Genomic DNA, 19,868 nt, shown 5'->3' with positions numbered 1-19,868 from the left:
GTTGCGTAACGGGGATGACCATAAAAACACTGTCAAAACCAGACACCCATTTTATTAGCTGGAAGAAGCCTCTAAGAACAGAGACTAACATCAACCAAATCCAGTCTGTTACCATAACAGGATAAAGAGAGGTAAAAACTCACATACACATTGACAAGCTGCTGCTTGATGCTTGCCTGTTGCTGCTGGCGGTGAGGAAAAGGCCTCTCCTGTGTCTCCGTGGGAGCAGAGTCCTGAGTGTGTGTGTGTGTGTGTGTGAGAGAGATGACATAAGAAAGATAAGACAAAATTATTCATGCACTTGTCACCGCGACGTGTAACAATTATCACCCCGAGCCGAGTGGCTGCCCTCTCCTCACCCTCTCAGGATACTTGTTGTGCAGAAGATGAGCTATTTCGGCGCTCTTGATCCTGTGAATGATGCTCTGAATATCATCGCTGTGTGTGTGGAGGGACGGGAGGCTTATGTCATCCAGGGCCCTGTGATGCTGCTGCAGAGATCAATCAGTCAATATCAAAAACAGATAACCAATACCTTGAGATGATAACCTGTGAACAAAAAAAGCATTTCCTACTTGTTGCATATCCTGCATCTCACTCTGTAACGAGCGGTGGTTTGGGAGATCTCGACTGTAGAGGCTCTGAGGGCTGATGAAGTGTCGGTCGTACCTGCAGGAGAAATCAGGATTCAACACTTGAATTTGTCCAGTTTTTTAAATGTTACCTTCAAATATTTTAATATATTTAATATGAAAGCTGACTGCATTGTAAAAGTGGATGTGTGCAGGCTATTCAACAGCCTTTATGAAAAATGCTGCGCAAATCTTTAAAGTTAGTCCAGAAAAATCTACACAGATGCTGTTTTGATCCAGAACAGTTTCTTTCCTACAGCCATCATCACTCTGAACTCACACATGCACTGACGCACACAGACACACCCTGGACTACCTCAATACATATTGAAATACACTAGACTACCTCACATACTGTGCAATATACACAAATTTGCTGTGCTGTGCATATAACTTATTCTTATCTATTTATTTTTATATTATTGAAAGTGTTTTTATATTGTATTTTTATAATATGCTTGTTTGCACTGAAGGGGGGGAGGGCTTGAAATTTCGTTATACAGTGGTATAATGACAATAAAGGCATTCTGATTCTGATTCTGATTCTGAGAAATGTAGATTTAAATGTTTCATTGAGAACTTTTGGCAGCACCTTTATCTAAAGTGATGTGTATAATTAGGTACTATCCACACTACAGGAGGTCAACAGAGCCATTTATCAAAAATACCTCAGAAGAACTTGGTGTGAATGCTCCTGTAACCTCTTCAGCTCTGACTGCACACCCTTCAATGGCAGAATATAGCGAATGAGTTGAATAACAGCGACAATGTACATTCAAAACCAGGTAGTAAAATATAAATACATGCAAAACATTTCATATTATCAGTTATCTTACTTGTAATGATACTTGGTATGATATTGGTTTGTTTTGTGACTTTTCTTTCAAGTTTGAAATAAATTTGCACAATGTTTTGTCACACATACCTCAATCATGTTGTGATTCTCCACATGAGAGTTCTTCATCTTATCCATAAGAATGTCTTTCTACACAAGAACATTTTAAAATCAAGTTAAAATACAAAATTAATACGTGAGGTGAGTTTTTCCTCCCGACTGTGATGGACCAACCTTTGTGATTTCTCTGTCTCTCAGTGCCAGCATAACCAGAGCTTCTTCAAGTTCGGCCTGTGAACGTTCAGATGTTTAAGGCTCAGTTCAAACACGTAACACAGAGACAAACACAGGAGAGTTTTATGTTTTGTTCCTACCCTCAACTCAGCGTTGACCTTCCTCAGTTTGTTGACACTTTCTTCAGAACAAGACCTTTCAAAGGCAAGCTTTTCATTCTGTGTGGATACAAGGAAAATTTAGTTTCATGACTCATCATGGTTTTTAAATCAAAGTGCAGAAATGTGGCCTTTGGTTACCTTGTCTTCAAGCCTCTTGATGTGAACTTTCAGGCATTCAACTTCATTACTCTGAAACCCAAAAAGATTTTAATGTGATTGAAAAAAGTTGCACAACATGAAGTGAATTTGGATTTGACTCAGGGTGTGAAGTACCAGTTTGGTACAGCTGGTCTGGGAGCGACTTGCTCTGTCCTGAGCCTCTTTAAATGCCTGACGGGTCTCCTCCAGTTCTTCTGTCAGGGACCTGGCTCTCACTGTGGACCGCTGTGCACTGCACAAATTACATAAAAATATATATACAATGATTGCTTCTTCATTTATTCAGGAGCACACTATTCTTATCTCCTTGATTTTATCCTATTTTTACCTGAATATCGGTAAAGCCACATTATTTGAGGTGTTGTGGTGGTTTTCTATAAGAGTGAACCTTTTGCCAAATTTGCCGTACAGATCCAGAAAAGATGGATCAAGTCTGATATTACTGTATTTATGGAAGAAGTGACACCTTTGTGGATGCTGAGTGAGCAGACCCATCAAAGGTCCTGTACGAAATATGATACAGTATATTTTGTACTAACATTGTTTAAAAGTTACAGAGCTCCAATGAGGACAGAAAATGACCACAAAGTAACTCAAAACAACCACAAAGGGATGAAAAATAACCACAGAGACTAAGAGAGGTCGTGTATAGAGGAGGTGGGGGCCCCATTTATCTTTTTGTTTTATCGAAGGTTTCATAACTCAGACAACAAAGGACCAGGAAGAGACACTGTTCCTCACTGACTTTGCTGCTCACTGTATTCATAAAAGAAAAGTGGTGAGGTTTTGTGGGTTTTACCTCTGAACTCTTGGAACAAAACTGTTGAAAATGGGCCCAGTTCTTACTTGTCTAAATATGTTTTTCACAGCCTGTCTTTATTTGAATTGGCTCATTTTGAACATGTCTTTTAACTTTCTAATCTGATAACACTCCTGTTATCAGTGGCTACAAGCAGCTAAAAGAAAATATGTGTGAGGTGGTGTGAAAGAGATTTGTCACTTGTAATTACTCTGGTTGGATTTAAATTTTGGGCTAAATCCAAATTTCTGAATCTGAACATAAAAGAGACATTTTTGTTGTTCATCAAGTTCCTCAATCATCTATTATGTTCTTATAAAGATGTGATATGGGAAATAATTAAGTTAAATGATGTGGTTTCATGAGGATTTAGAATTACAGTACAATCTCACACACTGTAACTGGAGTTAATCCCTCACCTGGCCAGCTTCGCTCGCAGCTCCGTGATCTCCAGAGTGAGCTGCAGGTTCACGTCCTCGCACTGAGCCACCGTCCTCAGCAGGCTGCTGTTCTGGTCACTCAGTTTGCAGTGAGCGTGCTTCAGTTCAGCCACGGTGCCTAACAGGTCTTTTCCATCACTGAAGCCAAACAAACAGCAGTGAGATACAACAACACATTGATTATAGGAGGTAAACACACGCTGTGATTAAAGGAGCGAAAAAACAAACCAGGAACATTGGTGGCTTTCTGAGGAGGCAGCTTTGCTTTGAGAGCAGGAGCAATCCAGCCCTGAGAGGAAATAGGGTTTAATGAGTTGCTTTTAATCAGTTTTTTTTGACATTTCTGAGAGTTCTGGAGAAAACAGCGACGTCCTACCGTTTACAGGAACCTTAGAGGAGTCTGGCCAAGAGACATGATTGCCCTCTACATCAGTGCTGAAACACAGAAAAAAAAGGAGTTTCTTCTTTTCCTTTATTTTGAAGGAAAATCACTGATTCTCTTGCTCGTGCCTGAGAAGCATTGGTGACAGAAGTATTGACAGAGGTAAACAAAGACATAAACCTGTACACACATACTTTATCTGTCCATCAATTAACTCATTTACCTTACATTGTTATCCATTATTTAAAGGGACTACGAGGAGTTTTGGAAAGCTTGGTGTTTCCACACTACATTCCCATGAGCCTCTGCGCGCATGTTGAAATTGGACCGGCGCAAGATGGACAAAAGCAAAAACATTTGCCAAGAATGTTTTCATTAATCAAGAATGAAAGTCGGAGATTCGAAAACGATCAGATACCGTCGTAGTTCCAACCATAAACGGCGATCTGGTGGTGTTATTCCCATGACCCGCCAGGCAGCATCCAGGAAACCGAAAGTAGGAAATGCTGGGCGAGTCGACCGCAAAATAATAATATCAAAAATAACTATAAAGACAAAACAATATATTTATCGAAAATGGACCCACTAACAAGTGTGGGTAACGTAGATTCATCCACATATGAGACTCTTTTATAACCAAAAGCAAACTCCTCTGGGTCTCTTTAATATAATGACTTGTCACACACATTTAATCTATCCTGTGAGCAGCCATAGAATCATGCAAAATCTCAGGTAACCAAAATTTCAAGGTAAATGTTGTGAAATCAAATTGAAAAATACAAATTTTACCTAAGCAATTGAGTTAAAATACCTGAAGAGAAGCACTAAGAAATAAATTTCATGTTTAACAGCCACAAATCCATATCAGTAAACACTCAACCACTCTATTTGATTAGCTTCAACTTCTTAGAGTGATGAACTTTTGAAGATTAAAGTGCTTTTTGAGACTGTTTGTCAACATGTCAAATGTTTACCATATTTCTCCTCTTGATCATATTTGTTTCACTCTTTTTTTTTCTTTGCTTTTATTGTTTGTTCTACTTAGTTTAATTACTGAAACTGACGACTTGTCATCCAGAATAATCTCTCACTTGTCCTGGCTGCACTGGGCGATCCACTCTCTCATGGTGGCGTGGAAGGTTTCTCTGCTCACATGCGGGTCCTGACAGTCCGGGTCGAGCATCTGTCGCAGGGCAGCCAGTCGGTCCTGCTCCGGACTCTGAGCCGTCATGGTCTGCAGGTACTGCACGATGGTGGAGGCCAACACCTCGCCTGAAGACAAGAGAGAGAGAGAGAGGAAGAAGGAATAAACCATGAAACAATAATGTGATTATCTTTCTGTTTGTTCTGATGAGTCGTGTCTGATGAGCCTGTGTACCTGAGCTGGAGTTGTTACATGCATCATACATGATGTCGAGGAGTTCATGTTCAGAGAATCCACTCGCGTCTTTGTTGTCCTCAAGCACGTCCCTCGTCCCACAGCCGGGTGACTCCCACACTTTGCATGTGGAGGCCGACAAAAAGTAGTAAGTGCTCACACACAGGGAGAAAAGCTCAAAACAATATAATATACTGTGTTTTTGATAGGTTTTTGTTTTGCTGCAACACATACCATCGTTGCCGTCCGACATTGTGCCCGTTTCCCCTGCTTCTCTGGAGAGTCACGTTCCTACATGACCTGGTATTTTAATAAACATCAAATAAAATCTTCACCTCAATCTCCACAGTAAAAAACACAGATATGGGTGACATTTGAAAAATGAATGGAAATCTATGATGATCTTATTATAACATCTTTCAATTCTATTTATTATCTGTCTTCTTGTGACATGTGACATTAATTGAGTCATAAAGAAAAATGATGGCAACACTATGTTGAAAACATAAGAGCACAACCAAGTCAAAACTAAGTCCCAGCTTCTAAAAATCATGCATGAGTTTCACGTCATTCAACAGAGAGATTACAAAATAGTTATTTTGTTCTTAGGTCACAATAAAAGAGAAACAAATCATGAAAATAAATTCTTACTTCTCAATCCAGGCAGCTCTTCTGAAAAGAAAAAAAAACAAACAATATGGTTAACTGCTAAATGGAGAGCTTCATTTTCATTTTTTGGTTTTCTCGTCTTCCTCTGATTCGCTGTGATGTAAGCACACGACTCCAAGATGCTCTTATGTTTGTTTTCCTCTGCTTCACATCAAAACCAGCTGACACCCGGCCCCAGCCCCCCTCTCCCACCTCAACCCACTTCTGCCAAAATGCTGCCCTGCAGAGGTCCGTGACAATGATGCAGTTAATGGATTTCAATTTAAATTCACTGGTTTAACATATCAAATGCTCAGTCTGCCAAACATTTCTTCCACAGTTTGAACTTTGAATAGAGCAAATGTGCTGAATAGATGTCCCCTGGCAGGCAGTGTGCGATAAGGGCAATAATTCACTGCCCATTAAGAAATATAACTACTTGCTGGATTTTGCAATACTGTCTAAATTTGATGTCTTTGTTTAGTTTCATTTAAAAGCATTGGCACAACAAATCACACTAGGCTTACTGAAACCCCACTAAAAATGTTACTGTGTAAATGTTCCTTTTTCATGTACATGCACAAATTACCAGTCAAAAGTTTGGACACATCTTCTCATTCAATGGTCTTCCTTTATTTATTTTTTTATTACTTTCTACATTGTAGATTCATACTTAAGACATCAAAACTATGAACACATACGACACAAAAGCGTTACCTGACCTAAACCAAACTGAGATGGTTTGGGATGAGTTGGACCGCAGAGTGAAGGCAAAACAGCCACCAGTGCTCAGCACCTCTGGTGGAAAACCGTTCCGGGTGACGACCTCATGAAGCTGATGACAGAATCAAAAGCGTGCAAAAAGCTGTCATCAAAGCAAAAAATATATAAAACATATTCTGCTTTGTTTAGTACTTTTTTGTTTACTACATAACTCCTTGTGTTCATTCATAGTTTTGATGTCTTTAGTATGTACTTTCAAGTAAGAGCTCCAACATGTGTCCAAACATTTGACTGGTAGTGTAACTAGTTTGGTTGTTGTTGGTATTATTACTATGACTGTGCAGCAGCAACAAAAATGAGCAAACTATCTATCGCTATGGCTAGATAAATAGGCCTACTGAACGTCAACTTATGCACCAAGTCAAAGTCCTTATGTAGCTACTTTTTTTTTTTTCACCACATTTCAGGGGGAAACACATTTTACTTTTCACCTCCACTACATTTAGGCCTACAGCTGTGTTTTTGCAGTGTGATATTACCACTGACCAGTGTTGGGCACATTAGCCTACTTTTAAAAATTAATACTGTAGTTACTTTCTCCAAAAAGTAACTGAGTTTGTAAACTGAATGACTATATTTTAAAAGTAACTAATTACCAGGAAAAGTAACTATTGCGTTACTTAAAAAATATATAGGCTATATAATATATTGCTCAAATGTGTCAAATTACTTGGATTCGCCCCCCTAACTTAAATCAAAGACAGTTTAGAAACCAAGTATATTTGGCTAACCTTTGCCTCCTTTTCATCTGGAACTAACCAACTCACTCACGACTCACCTCCGCACAGGCGTCGCGAACTGTGCGGAGGAATACTGAGTGAGTGGGTTAGTTCTAGATAAACGGCCTTTTCCCAACTTGTTGATGGACTGAAAATATGAAAAAATGTATGTTGGTTTATAATGTACACTTTAATGTGTGTATTATTTTGTGACGAGACTTCTTGAGTCAAATAACGGCGAGTAACGGCGGGTCTTTATTGCCAGTAACAGTAACGGCGTTATAAAGGGGGGAGGAAACAGTAACTTTTTGATTAAATTACTCGTTACTGAAAAAGTAGCGCCGTTTTTTTGTTTTATAACGCCATTATTTCCATCACTGCCACTGACTGATACTTACCAACAACAACAGCAACATCACTGCCACTAGAACAAAGTCTAGCAGCGAGTTTCCATCAGAGAGGCGTCGTCGTGTTACTGTTTTCTGCTCAACTCAGGGCGGAACCAAACATCAGCTCGGTCAACGATCCAGCCGGACACTATTTCCGTTGCGCCGTCCGAGTGTTTGTTGTTTCCCATCGGAGGCATGAAGTAGCTAGCTACCAGCCGACAACGGACTGGAGATTATTTTTTACTTAATAGTTTGTAATTTCCCAGAGTCAAAGTGGAGCTGTCCTCGGTGAAGATGTCTCGGGGATCCATCGAGATCCCCCTACGGGACACCGATGAGGTAAAACTCGCGTAAACTGGAGTTCATGTTTGGAGTGAACCTCGCTATGCTAACGATACTTACCCTCAATGCTAACTGTAGCTAATGCTGGCTAATTGTCTGTTACATGTCAGTTTCATGTTTGATGTATGTATATGTATCCGAAACGTAAACACTTGCAATGCACAGGGCGTAGTATCATTAGAAAACAGTATGAGAGAGAGAAACATGAGAAATGTGGCTCTGAATAAAGTAATTAAAATGTTTTCTGTCACTGTCGTATCCAATGGATCAGTAACGTTATGTATCAACAGCAACAGGAGCAACTAAGTTATAAATATTTATCTTAATTATTAAACTCAGCCAGTGTTGAGATATCTGTGTCTTTATTCATAACAGTGGTTTGTGTTACATATACAATTCTATGAAATTTTTGGTTAAAGTAATGTTAGCAAAAGTATTAGGCTACTACATACAAAGTAAATGTGACTGTTTGAAAACTACATTACAAACTTCAAACTACGTTCATCCACAGTTGTTAAAAAAGTGCTTGGCGGTGGGTTGCTATTGAAGTCATTATTATGCTGCAGATTAAATTTGGGAATTGATTAGATACCTTAGTAGCCTTGCGTAATGGATATCTAAAGACTCCAGTAGAGTAGCAGGCTACTGTATGTATTTTTATTTTATTTTTTTAAATCTGCATTTTTTGGTGCTGAGTTGTATTGATGCATTCAGAGAGGTGGTTATCTATTACATTACTGGTGTGGGTTGAAAGATCTCTCTGTGAAATACAATACAATTCAATAACATTGCTACCCCTTTGATGACTTTAAGTAACTTGTTATAACCATTATCTCTAGGTGCTGAGTGAGGGTAGATAAGTGTAGTATTACATTGTTATGTTTTATGTAAAAACAGGTAAAACATCTAGACAGGAGTACTGGTTTTGACTAAATCAGAAAAGTAATTGGAGTTGCAAGAGTTTTCTAGACTTGAAGTCACAGATCTTGATTTAAAGTTAAAGGGCTAGGTGGTATTGGTAAAAACTGAGCAACTGCACATCTTTATGTCACAGTATGCATTGCTATTTCATCAAACCTTATTCACAACCCTCCTAAATGATACAGCAGTTTGCCAGACGCTGATGCCTACTAACCTAAATATATCGCCCCTTGCAGGTCATCGAGCTCGACTTTGACCAGCTCCCAGAAGGGGACGAGGTCATCAGTATCCTAAAGCAGGAGCACACACAGCTGCACATATGGATTGCTTTGGCGGTGAGTCAGTGGAGCTACAACCGATGGCTGTCATCTTATAAAATGTGAACACAATTCAGTCATGAAGATGTAAAATCCATGTAAAACAAAGTTAAATTTGGTTCACTGGTCTTTTTTCAGCTGGAGTACTACAAGCAGGGCAAAACAGAGGATTTTGTCAAGCTCCTCGAGGCAGCTCGTATCGATGGAAACCTCGACTACAGAGACCATGAGAAAGACCAGATGACCTGTCTGGACACATTGGCAGCTTACTATGTCCAACAAGCACGTAAAGAGAAAAACAAAGATGCCAAGAAAGAGCTCATCACACAGGCCACGCTGCTGTATACCATGGCAGACAAGATCATCATGTACGATCAGGTGAGTAACACGTCTGTCACAGCTGCTGATGAAAAGGATAAGGGAGTAGTATTTTTGCATTTTAAGTACATGCAACATCCTCATGTGTCAATCAGAACCACTTGTTGGGAAGAGCCTGTTTCTGCCTGCTGGAGGGAGACAAGATGGACCAGGCCGATGCTCAGTTCCACTTTGTGCTCAATCAGTCCACCAATAACATCCCTGCTTTGCTTGGCAAGTAGAATATATAAAAGAGAGAACAGAGATTGATCCTCCTGACCACTGTGACTGACTTGAATAATCACACCATTGTAATTCAACAGGTAAAGCTTGCATCTCCTTCAATAAAAAGGATTACAGAGGAGCACTGGCGTACTACAAAAAGGCTTTGCGTACAAACCCAGGCTGTCCAGGTAAACAAGTTATCCCGGTTTACCCAGTTTATCTTAAAGTGGTTGATTCATTCAAACATTTTCTTTATTATAGGGGTCAAGTTGTGGCCATAGACAAGTACAAACCCAGAGCATGCACACTGCCAGAGTGAACACTATAATTTTTAGATTAGTACTAATGGTAACAGGATGACCTCTGCCCTGTAGGCCCGTTTAGTAACCTATATGCCAATTCTCATTATAAACTGATTATCTTTTACACATAACTTCTTCTGTTTATACTTGTACTTTTTTATATACTTTATTGCAAAGCTTCTTTTATTGCCTTCACATGCACAATCGATCTTTCCAATCTCTTTGCATCTTTGTGCAATTTTTTCAAGTTTACACTCACAAAGTAAATGACAAAAATGAATGAAAACAGACAAAAAATACTCTTACTTCTTGTAAATCTGCCAGTAATGATGCTGATATCCAAACATAGGTGACCTATCTACAGCTACATTTAATGATGTGTTTCTCATACAAACAGATGTGTTAGACATATATATATACATCTTATGCTCATCTTGTTGTGTCTGTGAACAGCGGAGGTCAGGCTGGGGATGGGCCACTGTTTTGTGAAGCTCAACAAACTGGAAAAGGCTCGCTTGGCTTTCGGTCGAGCCCTGGAGCTGAATTCGAAGTGCGTGGGAGCTCTCGTTGGTCTGGCGGTTTTAGAGCTCAACAACAAGGAGGCGGACTCGATCAAGAACGGAGTGCAGCTCCTGTCGCGGGCCTACACCATCGACCCCAGCAACCCCATGGTGCTCAACCACCTCGCCAACCATTTCTTCTTCAAAAAGGTAATGACGAGTCTGTTGTCCTTTTCGAAATCCCGACAAATCTCAACCCATGTGTCGTTAAATAATAATTACTCATGTCGATGTGGACTCTGTTTCCCAACAGGACTACAGCAAAGTGCAACATCTGGCCCTCCATGCTTTCCATAACACAGAAGTCGAAGCCATGCAGGCTGAGAGCTGCTACCAGTTGGCTCGCTCTTTTCACGTGCAGGTAAGATCCGAACCAATCTCCTGCCGGCATCCTGACTGTTTACTGTATTATCTATTCACATCTCTGACATCTCTGCTCTTTCCTTTCTTTAGGAGGACTACGACCAAGCGTTTCAGTATTACTACCAGGCCACTCAGTTTGCCTCGTCCACCTTTGTGTTGCCCTTCTTTGGCTTGGGACAGATGTACGTGTACAGAAGGGACAAGGAGAACGCAGCACAGTGCTTTGAGAAGGTTTTAAAGGCCTACCCCAACAACTATGAAACCATGAAAATCTTGGGGTCTCTCTATGCAACATCTGACGATCAGGAAAAGAGAGACATCGCCAAAGTACGTAGCCACTCACTTATGGCTCAGAAAACTGTGCCAGACTTGAGTTGAGGGGTGTTTTTAATGAACACAATATACGTATATCATGTATTTGACGTGGATATATGTCACTGTTTTTTCTCCAGGGTCACCTGAAGAAGGTAACGGAGCAGTACCCAGATGATGTGGAGGCCTGGATCGAGCTGGCTCAGATCCTGGAGCAGACCGACATCCAGGGAGCGCTGTCTGCGTACGGGACAGCCACCCGCATCCTGCAGGAGAAGGTGCAGGCTGACGTTCCCCCTGAGATCCTAAACAACCTGGGAGCTCTTCACTTCAGACTGGGCAACCTGGGAGAGGCCAAGGTAATGAATAACCAACAGAGTGACTAAAGTCTAATGCTTTGCAACAGCCACATTCATCAATGAATTCATTGACTAATTTCAAACTGAGAATGTGGGATGTAAAACTTCCCTCCTTGTGATATTTAAAGACCACAGTGTGTGCAAAACACACAGTATATTTAGCATCTACAATAGTGCTATTTCAAGGTTGGGGTCATGTCTTCTCTCCTACAGAAATATTTCCTGGCATCTCTGGAACGGGCCAAAGCGGAGGGAGAGCACGACGAGCATTACTACAACGCCATTTCTGTCACCACCTCGTACAATCTGGCTCGTTTGTACGAGGCCATGTGTGAATTCCACGAAGCTGAGAAACTCTACAAAAACATCCTCAGAGAGCATCCAAATTATGTGGACTGTAAGCACGACACACGACAGAGGGAAAAGTGTGAGATCATGAAGATGAAGGAATGTTACTCTGAAAGATCATTACATATTTTTCTGGCTTACAGGTTACCTGCGTCTTGGAGCGATGGCTCGTGACAAAGGAAACTTCTATGAAGCCTCTGATTGGTTCAAAGAAGCCCTGCAGATTAATCAGGTACACTGCAATATCCACACAACAGCAGATTACGCAATCTACTGCCAGACAGTTTCTGATGTCCGTTCTGTTTTGATGTAGGATCACCCGGACGCCTGGTCCCTGATAGGAAACCTTCACTTGGCCAAACAGGAATGGGGACCGGGACAAAAGAAGTTTGAGCGTATCCTGAAGCAGCCGTCCACACAGAACGACACCTACTCCATGTTGGCTCTGGGTAACGTGTGGCTGCAGACGCTGCACCAGCCAACCAGAGACCGGGAAAAGGTGCAGACAGCTGTTTTTAACATAATTTGGAAGAGACGAATGCAGCCGAGACTGTAGCTGTGTCTCAATTTGAATACTTCCATACTTACACTAACTATTTTGAGTATGTAAGTGCGTCTAAATTCAGTATGTCAAAATCAGGGATGCAAACAGCGCGCCGAAAAGCGAAACTCGCTTTTTTCATGACCAATTAGGTGACTTGTGTGAATCGTTCAGATCCGAAGAGTTTTTGTTTTTGGGGGGGGGGGGGGGGTCTCAGCTGGGGTCAGTAAAATGTTTTTCTAACAGGCTGACAGTGACAATCACGTGAAACTGAGGCGAACTCATTCATGGTTGTCTCTGGTTATAGCACATTATATAGGCCTATATGTCCATTACACACTTTTAGGCCTTAAAATGTCTTAAATTTGTTGAATTATTGTGTTCAAGACTTAAATAAGACAGCTCTTAAATTTTCGTATGCCCACCATGGGCGAGCATTTCGCTCGCATTTGCCCCTAAAAAAAAAAAAACATGTGTGAACCAGGAAAATCACAAAAAAGAAAGAGCACAACCTGCGATTGGTCAAAAACTACAAATCCCACAATCCTCTGGCCTCAACAATAACAGTAGTTAGTGTAAGTAAGGGAGAGTGGAGCTGTCGGTGAAAAGAGGAAACAACGCCACGTCTGGTCCTGTTCTATGTTGTTGGTTCACACCGTCACCGTTTATTCGTTACGTCCGCGGTGTAAAAGGCCGTGACGCAAAGACGCGATTAGGCGTGAGACGCGGTAGACGCGACTTTTTTTTTTGCGACGCAATACACCCGATTCTTTTATGGCGACGGGACCCTCGCGTCTTCGTCTATTTCATCGTGTTTGGTGGGAAGACCCAAAGGGGTTTCCCACTCAAACACGAGGAACGCTTTTTTTTCGCGCGAGCTTTTACGCGCAACCAAACGCGAGATACGCGAGATAAGCGAATTAGCGCTCGTTTTCACTCGTTTCAAAAAAAATTCACGAGCCCGCCTATTTTCACTACAACAATTTTTTTTTTTTTTTTTTCAAAGGAGGTTAAATCGAAAGCAACTGGACTTAGTTATTTACTTATTATAACTAAGTCCAGTTGCTTTCGATTTAACCTCCTTTGAAAAAAAAGTCTAGGAAGAGTTTCACCTCTCATCCAAGAGGCTTCATCAGTTCATGTAGCATCTGACCAGGCTGGGACTGGTCCAACTATCTGGTGTGGAGACTCAGTATAAGTCCAGTTGCTTTCGATTTAACCTCCTTTGAAATACTATGACCTGGACAAATGAGAATATGCACAGGCCTACAACAACATTTCTGCTCTCACCAACCATGGTAACGACGCACAGTATACTGTTATGAGACACATTATGCATCCCAACTGTCTTTTTTTTAGAGGATTTTTTTTTTTTTTTTACCAAGAATGCGCCCAAAAAAATCATGATCCAGTGGCCAAAATTCGAAACAAATATATATATTTTTTAATCATAATTCTCATTATTCTCCTGATGTCGGTTTAATGTAAACAGATTGCGCTGATATGCGTCATGTGACAGCGGGGCAGAGCTGCAGCTGCTGTGCTGTGATGGACCTGATCAGACTGGTGGTGGTCCACAGTCAATCAGTCCCAGAGCCTTCCTATTCACCTCCAATGTAGACGCGACGTGCGCGCTCGGTACCCAAAGCGGCGCGTATCCGCGTGCATTCGGTGCGACGGCGCCGCCGTTTTCCCCCCCGTGCATGTCCGTTGCTGTGTCAGGCAGGTGTCTCCCACGGAGCTCTGCCCCGTTTCAGAGGTGAAGGAGAGACGTCGCCTCCACGATGTAGAATGTGTTCAATTAAAGTGAAACTAACACATTATATCGGCCTATATGTCCATTACACACTGAATGGGATGTTAAATCCCATGTCTTTATTTATTCAGTTTATTTTAATAGTAATAATTATGACTAACATTCAGTGAAGACCTAAAAATCAGTATCTCCAAAATTGAAATATTGCAATGGTTTTTATTTTTTTAAAGCATTTTTAATATAGAAATGTTGGCCTTCTGAAAACTGTCCATCTATATGCACTCAATACTTGGTTGGGGTTGAACTACTGGAAATAGACTTTTCTGTGATATTGTTAATGGTGAGCCCCCCCCCCCCCCCCCCCCCCCCCCACGACAATTCCTCTCTTTTTTGGTCCTGACCCGTTTGCATCCCTGCAAAATGCAGTGTACTGTAAATGCACTCATAATGGCCTAAAAGTTGAGTGTGGAACGATGGACACTTCACACCCTCAATGGTTGCCGTCTTGGCTACGTAGCGGAGTATAATATGTAAATCAACATAGTGTTTTCTGGCTTTGTACGAGGCCATTGAGCCAGTGTTTTCCGCCAGTAAGAGGAGCCGGCTGACGCGGCGACGGTGGTGTAATCTCCACCTTGCTTTAAACAGGTGGCGCACACAAGCAAAAAAAAAAAGCAAGGCATCCATCGTCACTAATTGAAATTACAAACAAAACAATAGCGGTCCAAAAAAAAACCTTTCCGTTTTAACCTTTCCCATTTCGTAAAAATGTTTTAGCAGCATTGCACCATGCTAATTACAAGTGAGCATATGATCTGATCAGTCTCACATATCATGAATTGTCAGTAGTTGAACTAATAAATGAGCTGCTTCCCTCATTAAAATGTGGCGATGTGGCACCGCTGCTGTTTGTCTATGTTGTCTATCATCAGGTGATGCTGTGTGTCTCGTTATTAAACACCGTGTGAACAGAAGCTGTAGGTCCCCAGATGCAGTAACAGTGGTTTTGTCTCTACAGGAAAAGAGACATCAGGATCGAGCCCTGGCCATATACAAACAAGTCCTGCGAAATGATGCAAAGAACCTCTACGCTGCCAATGGCATCGGTCTGTACAGCTTTATTCTGTTTTTAATACGACTATATGTACCGGTGTATGTTGTATATTCATCAAGCTTGATATTGTTTTGTCCAGGTGCCGTCCTCGCCCACAAGGGCTACTACAGAGAGGCTCGTGATGTGTTTGCGCAGGTGAGGGAGGCCACAGCCGACATCAGTGACGTGTGGCTGAATCTGGCTCACATCTACGTCGAGCAGAAGCAGTACATCAGCGCTGTGCAGATGGTAAGAGCCTCCGTTTGTGATGAAATTTCTGAAAGTTTTTGTCTTTAGTCGGTTCAGTGAAGCATTTTTGATCCGCTCCACAGTACGAGAACTGCCTGAAGAAATTTTACAAATATCAGAACACCGAGGTGCTGCTGTACCTGGCGAGGGCGCTCTTCAAATGTGGGAAACTCCAGGAGTGCAAGCAGATGCTACTGAAGGTAACAGGAGGGGAAAAAATGAAAGGTTTTTGTTTTATTCTATAAAAATGAGGAGAGTTTAACTTTTACTGTGTGATGTATTTCCAACCAGGCTCGTCATGTGGCGCCCAGCGACACGGTGCTGATGTTCAACGTGGCGCTGGTGCTTCAGAGACTGGCCACTCTGGTGCTGAAGGATGAGAAGAGTAACTTGAAGGCTGTGCTGAGTGCCGTCAAAGAGCTGGAGCTGGCTCACAGGTAGTGACACTACACTTGATTTATGGCTTCTCCTTCCACCCTGATCTCCATCCTCTGCCCAATCCTGAATTTGTATCTCCCTCTCACCCTCCTTTTCCTCCTCCTCTTCACACAGGTACTTCAGCTACCTCAGCAAGGCCGGAGACAAGATGAGGTTTGATCTCGCTCTTGCTGCCTCTGAGGCCAGGTCAGTCTGAATGTATCATCATGGTTTTTGTTTGCTTTCAACTAATGTAACAAGAATTCATAGACGCAGCTCTTTGCCATTGTTTTGACACATACCATTAATTATGATGGTCTACTTGGGGCTTGTGCTGGGGTGTGGTTCATTCAAAATGGGCTGTGATATCACTGTGGGTGTGTTGTGGGATTGCAGGCAGTGCTCTGACCTGCTGAGTCAGGCTCAATACCACGTTGCAAGAGCCAGAAAGCAGGATGAGGAGGAGAAGGAGCTTCGGGCCAAACAGGAGCAGGAGAGAGACTTGCTCCGTCAGCAGATGGCCAAAGAACAGGTACTTTTTGGTAACCACCCAGAGGGAAGTCATGGTTTGCATGTTTTATGTTAATGTACTTAATCGGTTGTCGCCCTGAAACCTTGTTAGGAGGATAAACGAACCAGAGAGGCAGAGGAACAGAAGAAGCTCCTGGAGCAGAGAGCTCTGTACGTGGAGAAGACCAAGAATCTTCTCACCTTCGCAGAAGGGTCGAAGGAGGCGGCCAAAGAAAAGAAGAAGGGAGGCAGCGGACGCGTGAGTGTTGGCACTGATGGAGAACTCATTGGCAAACTGTTACGGCACCAAAACATCGTTGGTAACTTTTTATTTATTTATATATTTATGTCCCTAAGCGTAAGAAAGGAGGAGACATGGATGAGTTTGTCAACGATGACTCTGACGAGGACCTGCCAATGAAGAAGAAGAAGAAGAGAAAGGGTGGAAGCGGCAGTGAGCAGGAGGGCGAAGACGGGAAGAAGAAGAAGAGGAGACGGTGAGTCTGCTGCAGTGAATACCTAATGTGTTTTTTTTGTGAGAGTGTGATGCAAAGAAAGAACATGCTAAGAGAAAACTGTCCTGTGTTTCAGACCCACTAAAGGAGGGGAGGACAGTGATGATGATGAGGAGGGAGGGTCACGACCCAAGAAGCAGCGCAAACAAAAAGAACGCAGGAGGATCGAAAAGGTTTGTTGTGCTCTTTTCTTTGTTGTGCCCTTTGTCATGATTTGAATTATCTTCTCAGGTCTAACCTTTTTTTTTTTAAACATTCTCATTTTTAGCCACAACCCGAGCGCTTACCACCATCTCTCAAAGGAAAGATCAAGTCTAAGGCTATCATCTCATCTTCTGAATCGTCTTCAGATGAGGATGGACTGAAAATAGCTGAAGACAGGTAAAAGCACCGTCGTCAAAATCTGATTCTGTGCTCAAAGAGATGAACCATTAGTAAATCTAACTAACTTGCTGCCCTTTCAATATACATTATACAATGACAATAAAGCATCTTAATTTCTCCCGCACAGACAACAAAGAGACAGCGGTTCAGGATCTGATGACGAGGGCGGCAGCCACAGGAAGCGTATTGCATCCGACAGCGACTCGGGTGGAGGAGGGAACCGCTCTGGCAGCGAGGCGGGCAGCCCTCGGCGCTCTGCAGGCTCCGAGGACGACTCCGGCAGCGACCGCCCCGTGAAGAAGAGGAGGGTCCAGCGGCAGTCTGACTCGGAGCAGTCGGACAACGAAAGCAAGAGGAGTCGATCCGGATCGGATGACGAGTCCCGGGCCGGTTCGCCCGCCGCGGCATCGGGCCGCGGGTCAGACAGGGGATCTGAGGCGGGATCAGACAACGAGGCCTCGCCACGACGCTCCGACAACGAGGCCTCGCCACGACGCTCTGGCTCCGAACCCGAAGCCTCCAACAACGACGATGACGACAGCGATTAAACCTTCAGATCTTGCTCACAGACTTATCTCCACATCTACATTTTTATTTTTTATTAAAAGCAGGAATTTCTGTCCGTCTCTCTTGGAGTTAGCCTAGAAAAAGTGTAGTTATTTTGACACAGTGATGTTTTTCTCACGTCTTACAGGGAATGTGTTTTCACAGACGATGTTTTGTTAAAAATAAGTGATTTGACATGAACTTAAAAGGTGTAAAACAACTATTTTCTATCACAGATGGTTGGGAAAGACTCATGGATCGTTTCAACAAAATGTCAAATAAAAGTGAAAAGAAGAATTGTGTAAGATGTGTGTTGTCACATTCTGCTTCTTTATCATAATGGTTCTTAAGCATCTTTCAGAAAAAAAAATCAATCACTTAATAAGCTGAACATAAAATGCAAATACCAGTACTCCAACATACCCAGGGGGCAAAGCAAAAAAAACGGACACGGAGCGTTGTAAAAGGTTTGACACCAGAAATGACATGTAGGAACTTTAAAGATTAAAACCTGGGTGGACAACCTGGTCAACTAGCTGCTGGATACAGGGGCCAAAACCCCTTTCTTGGGTCATTTTGCTGGCGAAATTATGTAAATGCAAATATTTAGGTACTACAATGGCATAAATAGGCATACAACTATAAAATTTGGCAGAGAGTATCTTGACACATAGGGGGAGGCATGGAAAAAAAGATTCTGGGGTTTGTTGCAACTCAATTTTAAGATATAACCCTCAACATCCCAAAAAAGACAAAAAAAAGTACTGTTTGCCTGACAAATTCTCATGAAAATTATTATTTTTCAGCACTTTATGGAGAATATCTATGCCTAAGATGTATATAGAAAATTTCCTTAATTCATAAGCTTCCATTTGAGTCCAAGATAGCCTTTCTATCTCAAAAGCCCCACTTGCTGTGGCCAACGGTCTTCTCTATCTATCTGTTCACTTAGGGGAGACCAGAAATAGAATGGTTTCTGATCATGCCAGTTAACATGTAGTTTTTCACAATAGGTGTTGCATTGTTTGGAGACAGCCTGTAGCTTTCCAGTAGCTAGTAGAAAGGCTATCTTGGACTCAAATGGAAGCTTATGAATTAAGGACATTTTCTATACATGTTAAGCATAGATATTCTCCATAAAGTTCTGAAAAATAATAATTTTCATGAGAATTTGTCAGGCGAACAGTACTTTTTTTTGGTCTTTTTTGGGATGTTGAGGGTGATATCTTAAAATCGAGTTGCAACAAACCCCAGAATCTTTTTTCCATGCCCCCCCCTATGTGTCAAGATACTCTCTGCCAAATTTTATAGTTGTATGACTATTTATGCCATTGTAGTACCTAAATATTTGCATTTACATCATTTTGCCAGCAAAATGACCCAAGAAAGGGGTTTTGGCCCCCTGTAGCTTTCCAGCAGCTAGTTGACCGGGTTGTCCACCCAGGTTTTAATCCTTGAAGTTCCTAGATATCATTTCAGGTGTCAAACCTTTTACAACGCTCCGTGTCTGTTTTTCAAAAAACTGGGATTTTGCCCCCTGGGTAACAGCAAATTTAGTAACTAACTATAGGGAATCACTTAAGATGTTTTGATCACTTACAATATGGCTTCTGATTTAACACTCAAATGCAAATGCTTACATTATATTTTGATTTTACTTGGGTAATGTCATTTTTTTTAAATTACATTTAATTCAAAGACAATCAGTAAAAAGGGTGGCACATTGGTAAAGAAAATTAATTTCCTAGATAGTCCAATTGTAGTGTTGCAGGGCTTCACCCACGTTCCCATGTCAAAATATTTAGGACAGTAGTTCCCAACCTTTTGACTCATGACCCCATCACAAGTTTTTGGGGCCAGCTCAGATATTTTTATATGCTGCATTTTATTTG

General features: G+C 41.8%; 1 protein-coding gene across 1 annotated transcript; it reads left to right on the top strand.

Moving 5' to 3' along the window:
- The first annotated feature begins 7,725 nt into the window (after nucleotides 1-7,725).
- ctr9 (CTR9 homolog, Paf1/RNA polymerase II complex component) lies at nucleotides 7,726-18,265 on the top strand. Its single transcript, XM_083994067.1, has 23 exons — nucleotides 7,726-7,898; nucleotides 9,059-9,157; nucleotides 9,278-9,517; nucleotides 9,613-9,730; nucleotides 9,820-9,909; nucleotides 10,477-10,733; nucleotides 10,837-10,944; nucleotides 11,037-11,273; nucleotides 11,399-11,617; nucleotides 11,831-12,014; nucleotides 12,109-12,197; nucleotides 12,279-12,464; nucleotides 15,281-15,368; nucleotides 15,456-15,604; nucleotides 15,688-15,804; nucleotides 15,896-16,041; nucleotides 16,157-16,228; nucleotides 16,418-16,553; nucleotides 16,644-16,790; nucleotides 16,889-17,028; nucleotides 17,123-17,219; nucleotides 17,315-17,427; nucleotides 17,558-18,265. Exons 1-23 carry the CDS (start codon nucleotides 7,854-7,856, stop codon nucleotides 17,976-17,978), a joined length of 3,498 nt encoding a protein of 1,165 aa, XP_083850193.1. The 5' UTR covers nucleotides 7,726-7,853; the 3' UTR covers nucleotides 17,979-18,265.
- The last annotated feature ends 1,603 nt before the right edge of the window (nucleotides 18,266-19,868 follow it).

Source organism: Trachurus trachurus, assembly GCF_905171665.1.
Source record: "Trachurus trachurus genome assembly, chromosome: 3".
Classification (NCBI taxonomy): Eukaryota; Metazoa; Chordata; class Actinopteri; order Carangiformes; family Carangidae; genus Trachurus; species Trachurus trachurus.
Note: the sequence above shows the minus strand (reverse complement) of the source record. Positions and strands in the feature narration are given on the sequence as shown.

Excerpts from the sequence above, each read along its gene's own strand:
- ctr9 (XM_083994067.1), top strand. The coding sequence starts at position 7,854 with ATGTCTCGGGGATCCATCGAGATCCCCCTACGGGACACCGATGAG. Across the intron at positions 9,910-10,476 it reads TACAAACCCAGGCTGTCCAG|CGGAGGTCAGGCTGGGGATG; the intron begins GTAAACAAGTTA and ends GTCTGTGAACAG. Across the intron at positions 15,805-15,895 it reads GCAAGCAGATGCTACTGAAG|GCTCGTCATGTGGCGCCCAG; the intron begins GTAACAGGAGGG and ends ATTTCCAACCAG.